General features: G+C 44.8%; 1 protein-coding gene across 4 annotated transcripts in view; it reads right to left on the reverse strand.

Moving 5' to 3' along the window:
* Positions 1-5521, reverse strand: part of CELF4 (CUGBP Elav-like family member 4) — a 1119657-nt gene extending 1114136 nt beyond the window's left edge. For 3 of the 4 annotated variants that reach the window (XM_084832005.1, XM_084832004.1, XM_084832006.1), the window contains exon 1: positions 5242-5521. In XM_084832005.1, coding sequence (XP_084688131.1) covers positions 5242-5521 — 280 coding nt within the window. The remainder of the gene's footprint in view (positions 1-5241) is intronic. The other variant, XM_084832007.1, reaches the window with a different exon arrangement.
* Between the last annotated feature and the right edge of the window lie 13809 nt (positions 5522-19330).

Consider the following 19330-nt stretch of genomic DNA (forward strand, 5'->3'; position numbering starts at 1 on the left):
TGGGCTTTCCAAAGAATCAGAATGTCGTTTATTCAAGGAAGAAAATATGGGACAGCCATTCATTAAGCTGGAACCTTAACAACCAACCAAGAGGCCCTGGAAGAAAGGGATTTTCTAGACTGATTTCAACAAATGAGTAAGAAGCTGCAAACAACAACGATAACAACAATAACAACAACAACAACAACATTCATTACAACAACCATCAAAACTAGGGTTACTTTTAGCAGGTTAAAGTATGGAGTCCATCCATTTACCATTCTAAATATACACCCCTCTATATTCATAGGTATTGTGATTGGATTGGAGCAAAGAGAAGGGATGATTCTTTATTTCTCTGTCATAAAACTAACCCACTGTGGTTTGTTGGTTTAACAGCTAGTTCTTGCTCCAGGTAGAATGCTCTTCCACACTTTGGTGCTGGTGTGTGTGTGTGTGTGTGCGTGTGTGTGTGCATGCATATTCCTTCCCTGAAACTCGAACTGGATTACAGCCCTACTAAAGACTAAGCATGTTGCTTTCAGTCATGCAAGCCTTATGTTTCAATTATGTAGGCATTTATTCAACACCTGTATTTAGCTGTGTCCCTTTTCGAGTACATTTTCATTTCCCCGAGTCTTTTTTTATTGCTCTGTACAGTGCATCTTAATTTAACAATCATTGCACTTCTAAATCTCACAGCTAACCTGAAAACTGATATTGCACTGAGGTTGAACAAAGCTTTAATTCACATCTGTCTCTCCCACTCTGGCTTCTCTCTAATAAAAGAGACTATCATGAATTGGGTAATTTGTGGACTTATAAGACCAGGTGTTTTCAAGTCTGAAAATGACCTATGTGTCTGAGAAGGGATACAGCCAACAGTTGAAACAAACTGTTCAACACCCCACCCCACCCCACCCCGCCCCAACACACACACACACACACATGCACACACACACACACACACACACACACACACATTACTTCTTTCTAGAGGTGTTTATTTATTGATTTGTTAGTTTTGACCTTTTATGGGGTGGGGGACACACAGTCCACTGTTTTGGTGATGGATGTGGACAATTGCATGAGCTGCATTGCTCAGATGAGGTTTGAAAGGACATGCTACTTTACAGGGTAAAAGAGGTCTCATCACTTATTATCTCTCTCACAACTCTGTTGTTTTTAAGTGCATTAAATCCTATGTTTGTTTTACTAAATCTCACTAACAGATCTTGCCTGACTTCCTAAGAAGAATATTATGAAAAGCTGGCACATCTCATCTTGTTAAAACGCACTGCGGCCCTTGGGTATCATTCAAGAATGGATAGGGAAAGAATAGTCATACAAACCACCCAGGATGGTCCTATGTTTTGATTTCATTCATTTATAAATATTAGGCTCAAATGCCACTTAATTGGACTTGAATTATTTCCAAAGATAACACATAATAATATGTCTGTCCTGAGAGCACTAACCTTAATGTCTCTGAGTAACTCAGACCTTAAGGGGACTCCACTACTAGATGCAGATGGGGTGGGGGAAGTAATGAATGAATGAATGGTTCGTGTGTCTGATTTTAGTTAACTCTGTGTGCTTGCTTGTGTATGTTACAAGAATGAATGTTGGTGCTTTGCTCTGCCCAGACTTCTAAATGTCAGAGATATAGATCAACTGGGAATGAAACCCCTAGCATGGTCCACCTTGCTTGCAAACATCCCCCTCCCTTCCTAAAAAGAAATAAATGTAAAAATGAAAGATTAAAGGTCTACAACAATATAAGCTGGATCAGTAATGGGCACGTACAGATAACATTTTATCAGGACTTCTCATAGACCTGCTAAAACTTAAAATCCATCCACCTTCCTAGTACCTGGATGGAGAGTCTGGATCTCCACAATGTATTAGGGGAGGTTTTCTTTATATGTTTAAACTAGTTGTAGCCAGTTTTTCTCTTCCTATACTTGAGCCTATGCGTGCCTACTGAGAAGTAACTTCCTTTGAGTTCAGTGGGACTTACTCTTAGGGATATATACATGTAGGATTGTGGCCTTAAGGAACTGTGTGAGATATTTTGGACAGACAAAAACAAACAAACAAAACCACAAACCCAGCAGAGCAAGAACAACCACAGAGAAAGACACTTCCACCGGGGAGTAACTCAATGGATTTCAGTGCAGTTATCTATGGCCCTATAATCACTGTAGTCTAATACAATTTTCAAAGTCTCTTTGCAGCCTCCATACACAAAACCGCTGCACCCAGTCATTCCTTATGGTATTTCAGTGAGGCACATACCAGCCTAGGTCAATGAATAAAACAGCACTAGGGCTATTTGTTCATGCTTCAACTATATAAAGCATCTTTCTTTCTCATACACACACAATACGCAAACTGAATGAATGAATGGAGATAGGTATGGGGCACTGAAAAAAGAGGAAAAGATGTCACAGCTTCTTATTTTTGCATAAGTTTATGATTTAAAGGTAATCATGAAAGGAGGGGGGAAGGGAAATTAGAAGCAACTTAACGATCCTTTTCCTCAAAGCCCTGTCATACTTTTTAACTTTGTAGTAATTAATCAACAGTGGAATACAACCCCCCCCCCGACACACACACACACACACACACACACACACACACACACATGTAGGTAGCTAGGGACAGATTTGTATAATGATTACTAATAAATCTCTGACATCAACAGAGGAGTTCAGACTCTTCTCAGATGGGCTAAATAAGTCCAAGAGTTTCAGCCCTGGGTGTCTTTGAAAAAAAGCGTAAATCTTCCAGCCTTGCCAAAGGAATAATGAAAGGGATTGGGTTGGGTTGGTTGCACTCTGTTTCCCTCCCTGCCCTGAGAGATTAAAAAAAAATAACCTGGTTACTAAACAGGCTTGCACCTATGCAAATTGGGCTGAAAGGCTTATGCCTTGATACTCAGACAGTCTTTATGATTAACCTCAGAATCTAGTAAGATACAGGGAAGTGAGAGTTAAGTACATCTTTGGCAAGACTCTGCCCTAAGCTAGCCCACCCAGAAATGGCATACTCCCTGGAGATTGGGACTGAGATCCATTGAAAGTGAAGAGGCTCAGTTTTCCTAAATTCTAACATAGCCAATTACATTCAGTTAATATTTCTCTAGTGCATCCTATCTTTAGAAGTCTGGGTGGTTTACATGAAACACAAAATGAAATAGTAAAAGTAAAATTAGGCTAAATAAATGATTCAACATTGTTAAGCAGTTAACCTCTGGCTGTCAAAACCTAGGCAAATTAGAAAGGTTTATATCTGTCAAGTTCTTATCTATTCAGATACATCATCATACTATGATACTTGTGTGCAAGATATATTCTCTCTCTCTCTCTCTCTCTCTCTCTCCAACAAGAATACTGAGCTGGACTAAATTAAAAATAAATTCTTAAAGTATGTGTGTTGTTCTTCCCAGCTTTCTTCTCTGTCAAGTGCTCTTCCAATATATAATTTGTATTTACTTGGACATGTTTTATAAACTTTCCTTGTTTGGGTGGGGAAAACAAAACAAAACAAAACACCCCCAAAAGGCATCATCCAAAGACACTGAAACAAAACATTAAAGCTACACCTGTCGTGTCTAGCTTTAAAGACCCCACCTTCCTTACGTGATTTCTAGAAAGTTTGAATGAATGGGAACAGTAACAACAAAATCCGGTTTGTTTGTAGTGATTGTAGAGGATAGGGGGTGGTTTTGGGGTGGGGGGGATTACTGATTGTCATATGCCATCCCCAGAGTTTCTCCTGTGTATACTCTCTCACTCACTCTCTGCAACATCAACTCTTCCTTTTTTAAAAATAACTTTCTATTTGCATATCCATCCTCTAGCGGATTTGGGGGAAGGGGAATTCAAAACGTGCCATTAACTTTTTGAAGATTTACTGCTGGGCAGACAAGCGTCAGAAATAACTAGCTTAACCCATTCAGAGTCTTTTTTTTCTTCCTGGGATTCGAACTTGGAAGGAAAATCTTTCCCTAGTCTCTCTCCCCCCCCCCCCATTCCTTCTTTCCCATTTTTGGTATCTTTTATCTAAGTTGTCCATGAGGTGTCTTGAGACATTTTGATTGCTTCCTGTTCTGAGCCAAGAAGTGGAAAGGAAAACAAAACAGTAAGAGAGAGAGAGAGAGAATAATCCAGAGTAAAAAAGAAGATAGAAGTTCAGTCGCTAGTCCATCAGACTCTAGTTCCTGATTCCTAAATCACCGTGTACGGTGTATGTCAATTGTGTCCAACTTATTCTCTTCGGTCCCAGTGCCACTTTCATTCAAAGCGATCAATATACACTTGCATACCCCCCTCGCCACTACAAGCACACATGCTTCCTTCACTCCTATGATCTCTAAACTATACATAGAAGCATTGCAGAGAAAACCGGGATGGTTGCTAGACTGTCACCCCAGCCTCAAGTGAGCCAGAATACACAAGGAGGCAACCGCCAAAGAAAGAGACAGGTCCCACGGTACCGTGGTCCTCCTGTCCCCTAAAAACACTTCGATCATCACCACAATCATTTTAAAAAGTTCCTGAGTTCCCCTCTCTGCTGCTGACCAAAACACCCCACCCCCCAAGGAGTGAATGCCTGAACACCCACATACTTCACTCCGGATGCAGCCCTAAAACCTCCCCCCTCGCTGAGTAATTCCTGTCTCTCTCTTCGCTGTACAACATTGTCGATTTCTTGCTCTCTGCCTGGGATTCCACGGTTGTGCCTTCCGAGCAAAAGAGCAGAAAACCACCACCACCACGATCATTGCATCCCTTTATTTTCTTTATTTTGGGGTCCGCCACCGTTTGTCTGGTCCGGAACTGGCTGCAAAAATCCTCCTCGCCCCCACCCAGCCAAACGCCTGTCGGTGTAGGCATCGTCCGCGCACCCCAAACATCAGCAACCCGTTTCAGCACCATCCGTCGCTGGACAGCTCCTTCCATTCTTCCCTATACACCCCTATGGAGAGTCGCGGTCCCTCCCTTTCCTCCCTTTCCCTGTTGGACTCTTTGCAAGCTTCATCTCTCTTTTTTTTTAGACCTCCCCCCCACACACACACACACTGGAGAACAGTTTTTAAACCTCCCCCCCACACACACACACTGGAGAACAGTGCGATGTATACGAGATCCCCCCTCCCAACACACACACACACACACACACACTCTTTATGGGTTTGCAACCCACCCCCTCCTCCAGCCCCCTGTGCATAAGGGAAACTTAAGGAGGCGAGCTCACCTTTGTGCATGCCAGTGAACCTGTCCTTCAGCACCGTCAGTTCATAGATCTTTCCGAACTCTTCAAAGAGAGGTTTGAGGTCCTTCTCATCCAGGTTGCGAGGGATTTGCCCAATAAAGAGCTTGATAGCATCGTGGTCTTTCATGGGAATGGTGGATGTGTTCCCTGGACTGTGATTTAATCCGTTCATGTGCCCGTTGGTGTTGGGGTTAGTGTGGTTGCTACTGAGGCTGGAATTGTCTGCTTGTCCGTTTGCTAAAGTGGCCATCTTTATATACATAGAGAAAAATCTTCTTTTCCTTTTTTTCCCACCCCCCCCTCGCTTCCTCTGTTCCTCTCTCCCGCTCCCTCTTTCTCTCTCTCACACACACACTCTCTCTCTCTCTCTCTCTCTCACACACACACACACACTCTCACACACTCTCACACACTCACACACTCTCACTCACTCACTCCTCCCTCCCTCTCTCCCCCCTCTCTCTTTCGCGCTCTCTCTCTTTCGCTCTTTCGCTCTCTCTCGCGCTCTCGCTCTCTCGCTCTAGGTCTGAACTGATTTTTTTTTATACATTGAACAGCCAGGATCTCTGTCCTTTCCGTTTAAACAGGCTGGATCGGTTCAAAATGCCAGCGAGACTGGGGGGGAGGGGGAGGGGGAGGGAGGGCAGATGCCTGTGTGTGGAGATGGATGAAGACTGCTGGGGGAAGGTGCGGGGACAGAAAGGGGTACTTTCTTTTGCTTCAGTTCCACAGAACCCCCCTCCCCCTCCTCTCACTTCACCCCACCCCACCCCCACCCCCCGTCTGCCTGCCCAGTGGTAGATTCCAGTCCTTGCCTTGGCTATAAATAGCGTGAGGCCCATGGTTCTTTGAGAGAGAGTCAGTGTCTATTGTGGCAACCGCGCACAGGGGGAGCGGTTGCATTTTGCAGAAGCCAAGCGATATATATATATATATATATATAGCATTTCTTTCTTTCTTTCTTTCTCCCCCACCCTTTTTTTTGGCAGGGCGGCTCCCCTTTCCCTGCTTGTTACAATTTATTTTTGCATTACGATTTTTGTTTTATTATTTTTATGTTTCTGCAAAGCCAGCCATCTCGGCTTTTCCTTCCAGTAATGGCTAGGAAAAGAAAGCCTTTTGTTTGAGAGGAAAGGCAGAGAGAGAGACAGACAGACAGACACAGACAGAGCCAAAAAGTAAACCAAACAAAACGAGGTGTGCTTTTCTTTTTCTCTCCTCCTCCTCCTCCTCCTTCAAATTAACACCTATCTCTCTCATTTTCCCCCTTCCCTCTCTCTCCTGAAAGCATTGCTAATAAAAGAACTACAGATATGGAGGAAAACTGGATATCAGAGGTGTTTTCTTGTTGTGGTGGTGATATTACAGTGACGGTGGCGATTGGGATTATCGGTGTCTACCCTTCCTCTTTATTTGTCTGTGTTTCTTTTCAATTCTGTCTGGGTTCCTTGTTGACCGCAGGGATTTTTAAAGCATCTTTCTCCCCCCACGCCACCCTCATCTCCTGTCCTGTGCCATCTATTCCAGGGAGAGCAGGTCGTATTCTGGACTGGTAGACCTTTGGCGAGGATGTTAGTGGGGGCGCTTCAGACAATAGCAACAGCCAAATTGACTTTCTGACAATCATTCATATTTAGAATGCTGTTAACTATTTTTCTTCAAATTAGCTTGACATTTTTTTTAATCACCTGGCTATATAAGAGCGTGATTTGTGAATGTATTGGGCTGTATTGTGTCATGTTTTTTGTTTGTTTGTTTTTTAAAGGTAAATTTCCCTGGCTGAACAGGCTCCGTGTAGTAGTTTCTTGTTTTGCTCATTGATAGGCAAGTAAACATTTTCGCTCCACTTTCTCAATAGGCAGCCGGTTGCTTAGATGCTTATAGGAACAATGCATTATAGTTAATTAAGTCACACTGTAATAAAAGAAGTAGGATTTCTTCCCCCACTTCACTCCCCCCATCCCACCGCCTGCCTTCCACGCTGTTGTTTGACGGGGGGGCTGGAGTAGGCATCGGATTAAAAAAAAATACAACATGTAGCTCAAAGCAATTTTTCTTAGCTTTAAATGAAATCTTGCAGAAACATCTGGTGGCATAAGCTTCCACGACAGGCAGGGAAAATACTAGTGTGTGGAGAAAGGGGTGTGGGGGGGGGGGAATTGCCAGGCTGCAAGTAACTCTGTTTAGAGAGAAAGATCTCTCTCTCTCTCTCTCTCTTAATGTTGATTGGTTGTTCAGCTTGTTTTGGATTTTATATATTCAAGAGGATTATCTTCGAGTCCATAAATGGGTTGTAGAAAACATCAGCCATCCTATGTGAATTTATAAATCTAGGGAGGAGGGGAGTGGGGGCGGGTACCTGATTTTTATATATGTATTCGTTGATATTGATTTAAGGTACCTGCCTGAAGCCTTGGGGGTATGGCAGGATTCTTTTCTTTTTAAAGGAAAGAATTAAAGTGACACATCAGTTAGCAGAGCAATAACAGATTCTGTTTAAATCCTGTTTAAATCAACCCCTCATTTTTTTTTCTTTCTTTCATTTTTCATAAGAAAACAGATCTCCATTCTTTGTGCAAGGACTCCATGAGGGGGAGGGGGAGTTGGAGAGGGGTTAGGAGTGTAGTACATATATTATTTTAAGCAGAAGGGGCAGTATTGGAGAAGTATTGGTGCAGCTGCAGTCCTATGCATGTTTACTTGGGAGGAAGCCCCATTCATCGCTGTGGGACTTGCAAATAAACTTGCTTAGGAGTTGACAGCACCTGGAAATGTGCATTTTCAGATGTCCCATTGATATATGTATGTTCTTTTAAAAATGAATGCCTTAAAAAAAAAAGACAAGGAAAAATAGTAATTTGAGATCTCTTCAAATCTATGATGAATTCAATTAGCCATATCTGTAAATTGCACCCTTAGTGGAAAGCGATGATAGTTCAGCCCAAACTTCTATTGACCCAAAATAAACTTTGCGGGATACAGTGTGCAGAAGATAGAGCTTCATAGAGAAAAGATCCAAAAATATGTGATGATTTTGTAAGAACCAGGCGGAGGCAATAATAACTTCCCAAGAATCTGTAAACCATGGTAGGTGTCTCTCTGATGGTTGAGCCTGGGATTTAATGACAACTTTTCTTACAGCAAAAAGACATGGTTCATAGAAACATCCAACCCTCCATGGCATGGGTTCCATTCTGAGTGTATAAGTAGAGCTGTGTGGCATTTTTTAATTGGCTTTACACTGGAGTGGCTGACAGTGACAGCACAGTTGTTCCCATAATATACTAGAGGTAGGCTGCAGTTCCTTTGGGTAAATTATCGTTTACCTCTGGTGAATATGGAAATGCCACATGTGCAGTAGGTCTCTCTTAGCAAGTCACCAAAAGATACAGCATGGTATATGTCAAAAGTTTTGGGTAACTCAAATATGCGTCATGGCTTTAAAAGGAAACAAGCTAGGCAGCAATAATGTTTCCCATAGATAGGAGCGGTCTTGAATGGAATTCTATATGACTGTATGGCTTGGGGATTGTGTTTGTGTTTGCACATACCCCCCCCCCCCACACACACATTACCTTTTTGTAGTGATTTATATGCAAGCCAATCGAATAATGAGTGTTTCTCCCAATACCTGAAGAAAATTGAGAAGGTTATAAATCCTCCTAGTGCCAATAGAGATGACCATATTACCCCTGAGGTGGGGTTTGCGCATACTGGGGTAGTTTAGCCATCTCTTATATCTTGCCAAAAAATAATGGGATATTTTACTATACACCTGGTGCAGGAGTATGGTAAAACATGTATTATCCACTCCTTATCCCTGCCCACCCATAGTTCCCCTCCTCCAATTGGTCATTTGTGTTTTCTTGCCTAAACTATTTCTGCATTTGACCCTAGGGACTTAAAGTAGTAGCAAGAGGAAAAATGTGTTCCATTTGCTGGCAGAAGTAAAGGCAAAGGCTTTGTTCTTCATGCTGCAAAGCAATATAAGCTTAAGAGAAAAGGGAGGTGCTGTTAAACTCAGAAGAAGAAACATCCAATGAAAACCAGAGTTAAACTAGAAGCAAATGTTGGCCTGCTAAATGAATGGATGTTCACACATTTTTACAGCCATCCGCTGTGTGTGCTCACAGCCACTGCTCTTCTAGCTGAACATCAGCTGAAAAAGAATAGGCCAATAGAGAGAGTCATTTGATTTTGAAATAATCTTTTGATCATTTCCGTAGTGTGTTCTAATAGTTTTCATCTGACGGGAAGCATTTGAGGAGAGAAATGAACACTAGTAATTATGGATGACCACTGTTGAAAACATTATGAAATGACCATGGGAAGCAGCAAAGTGTTCGGCTTGAATAAGACAGCTTTCCATGTGATCCTAAACAATGTGCAATTGTTTAGATCCCATATGGTTTAAACATGACATAACATGACTTTTAATTCCACAAAAGTCCCAGGGCAATTCCCTTCACTCCCAAAAGGTAGTTGCATATCCACAGGGAGGCAATCCCCACAACCCCACATTCTGTGTACAGAACAGGTGGTCTTGGCTTGTGGATTTCTAAACCCCCATCAATTTCTTGAGACAGAGCGAATTGTGAAAATGTTTCTGCAATTGCTTAATGTTTGCTGATCTATTCTAGCTGCAAAATACATTTTGATAGACTTTTGTTTGTAGAATGTAGTATCCCCCCTGCCTCCTCCTCCTCCTCCCCCTCCTCCTCCACCACCACCACCACCACCACAGCAACAAACAAAAAACTTGGAAGATGGCATGGGAGAAGCTGGGGTCAGATTTCTTGACAAGTGCTTGTGTGACTGAACTCCTTTGAAATTGTAATTGTGGAAACGTTTTCGTCATCTGTATTCTTAGGCTCCTTGTTCTTCAGACTGAAAAAGTTAAGGTGGAAACCAAGATCCTATCATATTTTTGAAGAGAGGAAAGTTGCAGAGGGACCCCATCCTGCAGAGCTGACATAACTATAGGAATTTGTAGCTGGAGTATTATGGGAATTTGTAATGGGAAAGTACAGGGGCTGTAGACCCATAGGCAAAAATGGAATGTGTTCAGAATATTATTCCCCAGGATCTCTTCTAAAGGGGTCTTATTAGGGATAGATGAGAATTTTGTTTCGATTCATTTTGGATGAGCTTTTACTAGCATTTGAAAATTTCTTCCTATTTCAGACTGAATTTGAGATGAACAAAAATTGAATGTGGCAGAAACTGGAACAGGTAGATTTGTCCATCCAGGCCCAGGGCTTTGAGTGCTTAGCTCTTAAAAGTCTGACTCTGGATCCCCTGCGTAGTGCTGGATTTGCTCTGCTACCTTTTTTTTCCTGACAGGTTCCTCATCTTTAATAGCAACATGGCAGGAAGGCACAACATGAGCCTCTCCATGCTGGGAATAGCTGTATCTATCTATTGAATTTGGCCTGTGCAGATCGGCAAGAATTTTGCTTCAGCAGTTTCTATAAGGGTTTATTATAATTCACACATTTCTTCATATTTGGGACAGAACGAACTTGAGATGAAAACAATTCAAATGCTGGGGAAAGCAACACTGACAAATTTGTCCATCCCTATCAGTCATTCTCTGTTTAAGACACTCTGGGATCCAGGGTGTCTGTAGACGGTATCCTTTTTTACACTATTGCTAATGGAAATTACGTCACACTAGCATAAGTGACCTCTAGTGAAACAGCGATAGCACTTGATGGCATGACAAATTTGCCAGCGAAACCTGTCACACCGGCAAATGCTATTGGTGTTTTGCTAAAGGTTGTTTTCCCTAGCAAAATGTAATTTACATTAGCCATAGTATTGAACAGGATTCTGCCCTCCATGTGTAGGTGTCTATGAGCAGGAGGGAAGGTAAATCCTGTCTTCAGGTAAGGGTTTTCGCTAGGTGAACACTGATGCTTGGTGAACATTAGTTATACGATCTATTTATGCCTAGGGATACATGCAAATTTTGGTTGATTTGTTATTTGGTAAGAGCAAACTTCGTGCAGTTTGAATTTTGGCTGGGCAAACTGAAAACAGTTTTGAGTTTTGGAACTGGGAAAGGTTGCTAAGAGATTTCTGATGGCTTTTTAGGGTCTTTTGAAGGTTCTGGATAAATTGCATGGAAATTTGTATGCTTTTTTTTTTTTTTTGGCCTGCATTTCTCCTAATACATAACTTTTGTATGCAATTCTGACTTAATAGTAAGCAATTTTCCTCATGTAATTTATTTTTGTTTGTTACCTTGCATTTATGCATTTTTGTGGGCACTTTTATCTAACTATGCATTTAAAGAAAATGGTGAATGTGATTGCAAGATTTTAAAAAGTGCCAATTTTGAAGGAAAGAGCTTCGGCTATTGGGCGGTATAGAAATGAAATGAATGAATGAATGAATGAATAAATAAATAAAGGAAAACTGGGTTGTGGTTTGCATATTGGTTTCAAGGTGCATAATTAGGTATGTTCATATTAAAATGAAAACCAAACAAATTTCTCCCAGATTCCTACTTCAGACTCAATTGTTTCATCGCACAATATCACTCCTGGCACCAGGACTTTTGGGGATGGGGGGAGAGGGGCTGTCCTCCAGCAAGATGCTCTCAGTTTATCTCCCCCCCCCCTTTGAGGCCCTTACTGCCACACTGCTGTCTCCAGTGCCCACTCAATTTCCCTCTCCCTCTGGACCTAATCTGCTGTGAGACTCCTGGGTTTGTTTGTTTGTTGTTGATGTTTTGCATTGCTCTCCACATTGCTCATATGCTCAGAGAGGGAATGTGAGCTGGGAAAGACAGCAATGCAGGAGAGGAGAAAGGCCAGAGGGATCTGGAGGCTATCAGTGGTGTCTCTGCTAAGGTGTGAGCCTTGGCAAGTGCCCAGCAATGCTGCTCTCTGCCACCGGCCCACATCTTTTGAGACAGCTGCATTTTGGTCAGGACTAGAAGCTTCATTTTCTTTGTATAGAACCCACACTTCCTCTTCCTGTGTCCTGTTTTGCCACCATATATAACTATTGTTGTTGTCATTGCAGTATTGTTGTTGTTATTATTGAAAAGTGACATGATCCATTTTAAAGGCCTGAGATGTGCATCAGTTACATTTAGTGCTGTGAACATTTGCCCGTACTTTAATTAGGATGCTCCTAATTGTGAGGTTTCCCTTTGCGCATAGATTTTCCAGAAGTGGAAATAACACTCAAGAGTGGTCGGAAGCCTAGGCTACAACCTTCAACATGTTTACTCCCTGAGTTGTTCCATACAGATCGGAGAAATTGCTCTGGAATTAGTGTGATGGTGACAGTGCCCTGCATTTTCTGTCCTTTCTTTGTTCAAAATGAAAAGGAGAAATATTGGAATATGGACTATATACACCCCCAAATGCCCCACCCACCTGACCCAGTAGGGACACAGTGTATGGGGGGAAAAAACATAAATTCCATTGAGTTCAATGGGAGTTAATTCCAAACAAATGTGCATGGAATTTCAACCTTCAAAAGATAATTAAATGAGTAACAACAATTGTACCAAGAAGCCAAGAGCATGTTCCTAACAAAGCTGTTTATATGCCATGTTCGGACTGTGAGGGAGGCTTTCTCAGCCAAGGGCAAGCTGAACAGTGTCCTCAGTGGCTACCCCTCTCACTTGGATTTTTTTTTTCCTTGGGAGGCCTGCCAAAACCCTCAACTCTTTTAGAGGCACTGAAAAACAATTACATTTGTGCTGATTTTGAAAACCAGGTGTACAATATTTAGGCTGGGGGTTGTCCTGTTATTTCTTCTGTTTCCTCTTTAAAAAAAAAAAGAAAAAAGCTGCACTGAATATTACCCAGTTTTGATTTTCAGGTAGAAATTAGCCATTTGAATCCTTCCTTGCCCCTTCCTATGTCTGTCTGTCTCCATGTCTGTCTGTCTCTAATTTGCCAGTTCTAGTGTGCATGTTTCATATGCTTTTGAAAAACACACACACACACACACACACACACACACACAGAATATGTCATCAGTGTTCTCTCTCATGTGTGTGTGTGTATGTGTGTATCTATGTCTGTGCGCATGCGTGTGCATGCACATTATCTCAGTGGAGGGGCTGTGGCTCACCGGCAGAGCTGATGCTTTGCATGCAGAAGGTTCCAGGTTCAGCCTCCAGCTTCTCCAGGCAGGGCAGGGAAGAATCCTGCCTGGAACCCTGGAGACCCACTGCCAGTCAATATCAACAATATGGATCCAGATGCACCAGTGGTCTGACGCATTAGAAGGAAGCTCCCTGTGCTCCTACTACTAAATACACGCACAATGCTCTGCGTTCTCATTACTTTTGCACTTACTTTTGTAGACTTCTAATACACTTACTTCAACACATAACAATTATGAAAGCAGCTCATGGATGGTGTGGGCAAGAGAGACAGAAACCCTCTCCTGGCATGAACCAACCCATACACTATGCTCTGCATCTTAGGCCCTCCTCCAAGAGCCTTCTCCGAGGGAGGCTCAGAGGGCAGCAACAAGGGAGAGGGCCTTCTCAGTGGTGGCTCCCCATTTCTGGAATAATCTCCCTGACAAGGCCCACCTGGAGCCAACATTGTCATCTTTTCAGTGCTAGGTTAAAACAACCCTCTTCTCTCAGGAATTTGGCAGCATATAATGAGTCTCTTGATTGTCTCTGGCTGTTTGGTTTAGATTGTTTTAGATATACCTTGTGGTTGTGTTATTTGTTTTGTGTCATTATGTGAATAGTTGTTTTTTATATATATAATGTATTTTAATGGTTTTAATTTTTTCTGAACTGCCCAGAGAGCTTTGGTGATGGGGCAATATAGAAATATAATGAATGAATGAAAGAATGGATGGATGGATGGATGGATGGATGAGATGAACAGTTATATATATTACTAGTAGGGATGGGTGAGAATTGGTCCTTTCCATGCTAGGAGAAACTGTAACTACTGAATTCGGTTGGTGCAGATGGGTGAATATTTTGTTCCAGTCCATTTCTGGTAAGAATGTACCAACATCCACAAAGCTCTTCATATCCAAAAGCAAAATAACTTGAGATGTTAAAGCAAATGTATGTGGGAGAAAGTGAAAGTGACAGATCCACCCATGACAAATTACTTGAGGGAGAGGGAGAGGAGGCAGAAGGAATGGGAGAATTGCTGGTCCTGCCCTTGCCATCAGTTCTGCCACCTGCCCAAGACCAACATCCCTTCTGTCCAGCAGGCAAGCAGCAGTACCAGCCAGGACTCAGGACATCCCACCCAGCAGCTTTATCCCAGTTCTGAGGCTGGTTGTGAGAATGGGATCTAGTCCACCCAAACGGCAAAGCTGGCTCTTTTTGCAGAGGAGGCAGTGAACAGCAGCAAGGCTGACCTGCCTCTTGGTTGACAAATCAGGAGACTAGATTGGCTTTAATTTAACTGACTTCCCCAGGATCTCTCTGTTGTTGGCAAGGGTGGGGGATATTGGGGTGTCAGGGCAATTGTTGAGGCATCTGTTGGATGCCATCTCACAGCTGAGGCCAGTCTTGAATCCCTGTCTGGATGCCACGAAAAATGCTCAGATCCAGCACTGCCCTCCCTGGTCAGGCTATTTCTCTGGCCAACAGGTAGCAGAGTTCCTTGATGCAGGCATCGTAGGGCAGGCAGCCAATGCATCGAAACAGGTATGTGGCATAATCCAGTGACTGAAGAGTGGCATGATGGAACATTTAGAGTCATTGTACTAGGAGAGGGTACCTGTGTCACCCTAGGGTGGACGGCACCTTCTGTGGCCCAGCAGTCTGAGGCTCCAGGAGGCTTTATTGGTGGAGGAGGTGAGGGAAGCCCAGGAAAAGATACAGAGGACAATGGAAGCAGGGGAAGAGGGGCCCATTTATTTTTCTGCCAGCAGCAGCTCCACCCAGCAGCAACCCAGGTCCCTTCCAGACAGCCATACAGTGGGGTTGAGCAGCTTTGGGGCCAGGGTTCTGGGGTCCAAGGTGCAGCAGAGAGGTAGCAAGTAGCAACCCATGCAGCCGCACAGATGACACTCTAACCTCTGCTATATGTTACCTGCTGGAATCAGTGGAGGCCAACCGCTGGGACCCCCTGGAGTACTGGGCAGCACACACTTGGGGGTGGCAGGACTTGGCCATGGTTGCCCAAGAGCTGATGATTTGCCCACCAGCCAGCAGTTTCCATGGCAGGTGACATGACACTGCTACACCCACTGCTTGGACACTAAGTTGGTAGAGCGGATGGTCTTCCTCAAAGTCAGCCTCCCACTCCTGGGTTTCCCCAACTTGACCACCTCTGAGTGAGGATGCATTAGTCTCACTCAGCTCCAGCTGCTCTTCTTGCATATCCTGCCACTCTGCTGCTCTTTTAAAACCAAAAACCCTGCTTTCCTTTGAAACGTGCACTTTTCCAGTGCAGGTCAGGAACTCAACAGCGATTGAATTGGGCTTTCTGCTGCTTCTCCTTCACTGCAGCAGCTCAATGATGGTCCTCAAGACATCCTTTGCTCTTCATGCATGGTGGCCCTGGGCCATTACAGGGTCCTGGCACCTGGCAAGTGCGCTGCAATGTGGAGGAAGTCGGTCAGTCTCTTTGCCTCTCTCCTTCTGTCTACCAGCACCCACCTAGTGCCAGGCTGAAGTAGCAGGGACCAGCGAGTGGCACCCTGAAGGTGTCAGCTCATGCGCTTAAGGCATGCTTGCATCTGGTACTGCCACCTGCCTCCCCACTCTGCCTGCCCACCAGCCTCCACCAGCAGCTTTGTCTGCTGCCTTCATCTTCTGCTTCCTGCCACCCACCGAGCTGCTGTCTTGGTGAAGCTGCTGTCCAAACACCTAGCTCACCTTCTGCCACTTAGCACAGTGCTGTGTCTGTTTGCGGGTTTGGGTGTCTGCCTGTCTCCCTGGTTCCAGGATGAAGTAGTGGGGCCTGGTGAGTAGCCCCCAGAGGTGCTTAAGACTTTCTGGCATTTGGTGCTGCCAGCCACCACTGCCTGCCTCCTTGCCCTGCCATCTGGTGCCTCTGCTTGCCTGCCTCCTCTGCCCACCTAGCTGCTCTCTTGAGGAAGCCACTATCCAGAACGCCTAGCTCAATGTCTGCTGACCACCAGAGGGAAGTGTCTAGCCAGCAATGGTGCTGCTGCTCACTTACTGTTACCTGCCTGCCTCTAGCTATCCAGCTCTGCCTGCCTCCTCACGACCTGCCTTCTCACTCTGCTAGCCTGCAAGACTCTACCCGCACCACCAGTTTCCTCCGCTTACCTGCTGCTCTTTTGGTGCAGACACCCTGCAAGCCTGAGCATTTTTGCTGCCTAAGTGTGGGGGCTCCTGCAAGGGTGGTGCTTAGCTCTTCATAGCTGCCTGCCTGCCCCCATCTCCTTGACTGCCTGCTTCCTCCAATCTCTGCACCTTCCTGCTTTCCTCTGCTTGTCCCTGTTGGCCACCACCTAGATAGTGCAGTGATTAGGGATGGTGCAGGAGTCCAAGGAGTGGGGGGAATCTGACAGACTCCCCCCTCCCCATCCAGCCTTGTAGACTCTGCTCACCAAGCCATGGGGTGCTGACGGACCTGGCTGACGAGTGCCCTGGAGCTTGGGAGGAGGTAAGGGCTAGAGCGCTTGGGTGTGGACCACACAGCCAAGGACTCGTCCTGCCTTGCTGTCTCTCAAGGAAGCCCTTGACCACTGACACAGGCAGAAGGGGCCTTGGCGGCACCTAAGTGCTCTAGTCCTCTCCCCTTTGGGGGGAGGAGGAGAAGGCTAGAGCACTTGGGGGGCACGCCGTGCTGAAGACTCTAGCTGTCTGTCAGGCCCTTGTGCACAGAAAGCACAAGGGCCTGAATGCCAGAGTCCTTGGTGAGGAAAAGAGGGGTGGCTCATGCAGCTTGGTGGCCAGGTGGGGAAGCAAGGAGGCTTGCTGAGTGGGTCCAGGCCATTTCTTGAGCTCCCCCCCCAACACCACACCCCGGACAGAGATGAGTCCACCAATTCCTAGCTGTGATTTCCATTGCCAGTATCTGCTTCCATTGCTTTCCATGTTGCTTTTTCCTAGCTCCTGACTCAGGTAACATAGTCCAAAACAATGAATGGTCAATGTACATTGCCTTTGTGTTGGTCTTGGCTCACCTAACCAACCAAAGATAGGGATGCTGGAGAAATTCATGATGGATTAAAATGAGCTCAGACTTCTAAGACTCTGACCTGCAGAATCTACTGCGGTGTGCCCCCTCAGGCCGTGCAGAGTCCGTGGACTTACGGGTGATTTTTTTACTTTCCTGAAATTGACTCTTATAAATCTGTAGAAAAATACATAAGTTTCTGCTGAGGAAACATTGAATGGAATGAGGGACAGTGCACTAAATGTTACGTACTGTGGTAAATTATGTAAATACATACATAAATACTTACATAAATATTTACATAAATACTTCCATATTTTTCCGCATGACAGTGTGTGTGTGTGTGTGTGTGTGTGTGTATCTATCTATCTATCTATCTATCTATCTATCTATCTATCTATCTATCTATCTTTGCATCTGTCTGTGGGCAGATGACGGAACAAAGGCACCTGATAATCTGTGAAACATAGACAGAGCACATTTTACACAGTCTGTATTAGGGATGGCAGAGAATTCTGCCACAGATCTCAGTGAGGCCGAATGCCAGTGCATTCGGCCCCCCGAAATCTGTGGCGGAATGGCCTGCCACCCCCTTGCCCCCCCGTGGATCCCCCCCGGGATGGGACTTACCTGGGGCGGATCTTCCAGGCAGTGGCGGCTCTGGCGGCGGCGGCAGCACCCAGTCTTCCGACCGGTTGCTGCCACTGCCATTTCCAGGCTTGTGGGGAAAAAAAAAGATGTGATAAGCTACGTAAATCTTTACATAGCCTATCATGGTTGGGGGTGGGTTTTAAAAAAAAACCCGTACGCAAATGACGGCGGCTACGGCCGCCGCCATTTGCGTTCCTTCTTTTTGGCCATCTTAATCTACGTAGATCGTTACGTAGACTCTGGCGGCGAAAATAAAGGGGAACGCAAATAGCGTAGCAGGCACTATTTGCGTCCCCTTTTGATTTGCTGTTTTAGCCTATATGAAGATTTACATAGGCTAAAATGGTGAATGAAAAGGGGACGCAAATAGCGCCCGCTACGCTATTCGCATTCCCCTTTATTTTCACCGTCATAGTCTACGTAAAGATCTACGTAGGTGAAGATGGCCAAAAAGAAGGAACGCAAATGGCGGCGGCTGTAGCCGCCACCATTTGCATACGCGTTTTTTTTTTAAACCCACCCCCAACCATGATAGGCTGCGTAAAGATTTACGTAGCCTATCACGTCTTTTTTTTAAAAAAAACCCTAGCCATGATAGGCTACGTAAATCTTTACGTAGCCTATCACGTCTTTTTTTGTTTGTTTGTTTGTTTTTTCCCAGAGCCCTCCGCGGCCGGAAATCCGGCTGCGGACGGCTCTGGCCTGGCCGGGCCGGCTGCTCCATGGAGCTGCCGTGGAGCACAGCCACCCATTTGAGGATTCCGGGGGGAGGAACGGAGCACCTCCACCCCCGGACCAGGATTCCGGGGGGAGGGACGGAACGCCTCCCCCCCATCAACATAATCTGCAAAAGGTAAGTCACTTTTGTACGTCCCTATTCTGTATATCCCTAACCAAAGAGTGAAACTTCTTAAATTCTCCCCGCACAGGACTGGCATTGCTGAGTGGAGTGTATGGATTCCCCACCATCCATTCCAGTGGGGAATCCATGGTGGGGAAGCAATCCATTCCTCTCCCCTCCAGAATCCTCCGGAGTGGCTCTATTCTGTCAGGATTCTGCAGAGCCACACTGGCAATAGGACGGCTTACCTTGCCGGCCAGAGCCATTCACCTCCTCCATGCCAATCATCATTTCTTTCTTCTTTTTTTAAAAGGCGATCGGCAGGATGTGCCCATAGACTTATATGCAAAATACAGCCATGAATCTTGCATATAGGCCTATGGACACATAGACTTAGACACAAGATTCACAGCTCTATTTGTGTGTAAGTCTATGGGCACATCCTGCCAATGGCCATTTTTCTTTTTTAAAG

The sequence above is a fragment of the Heloderma suspectum genome, chromosome 2, assembly GCF_057233095.1.
Source record: "Heloderma suspectum isolate Gila_16-S chromosome 2, 16-S_ref, whole genome shotgun sequence".
Taxonomy (NCBI): Eukaryota; Metazoa; Chordata; class Lepidosauria; order Squamata; family Helodermatidae; genus Heloderma; species Heloderma suspectum.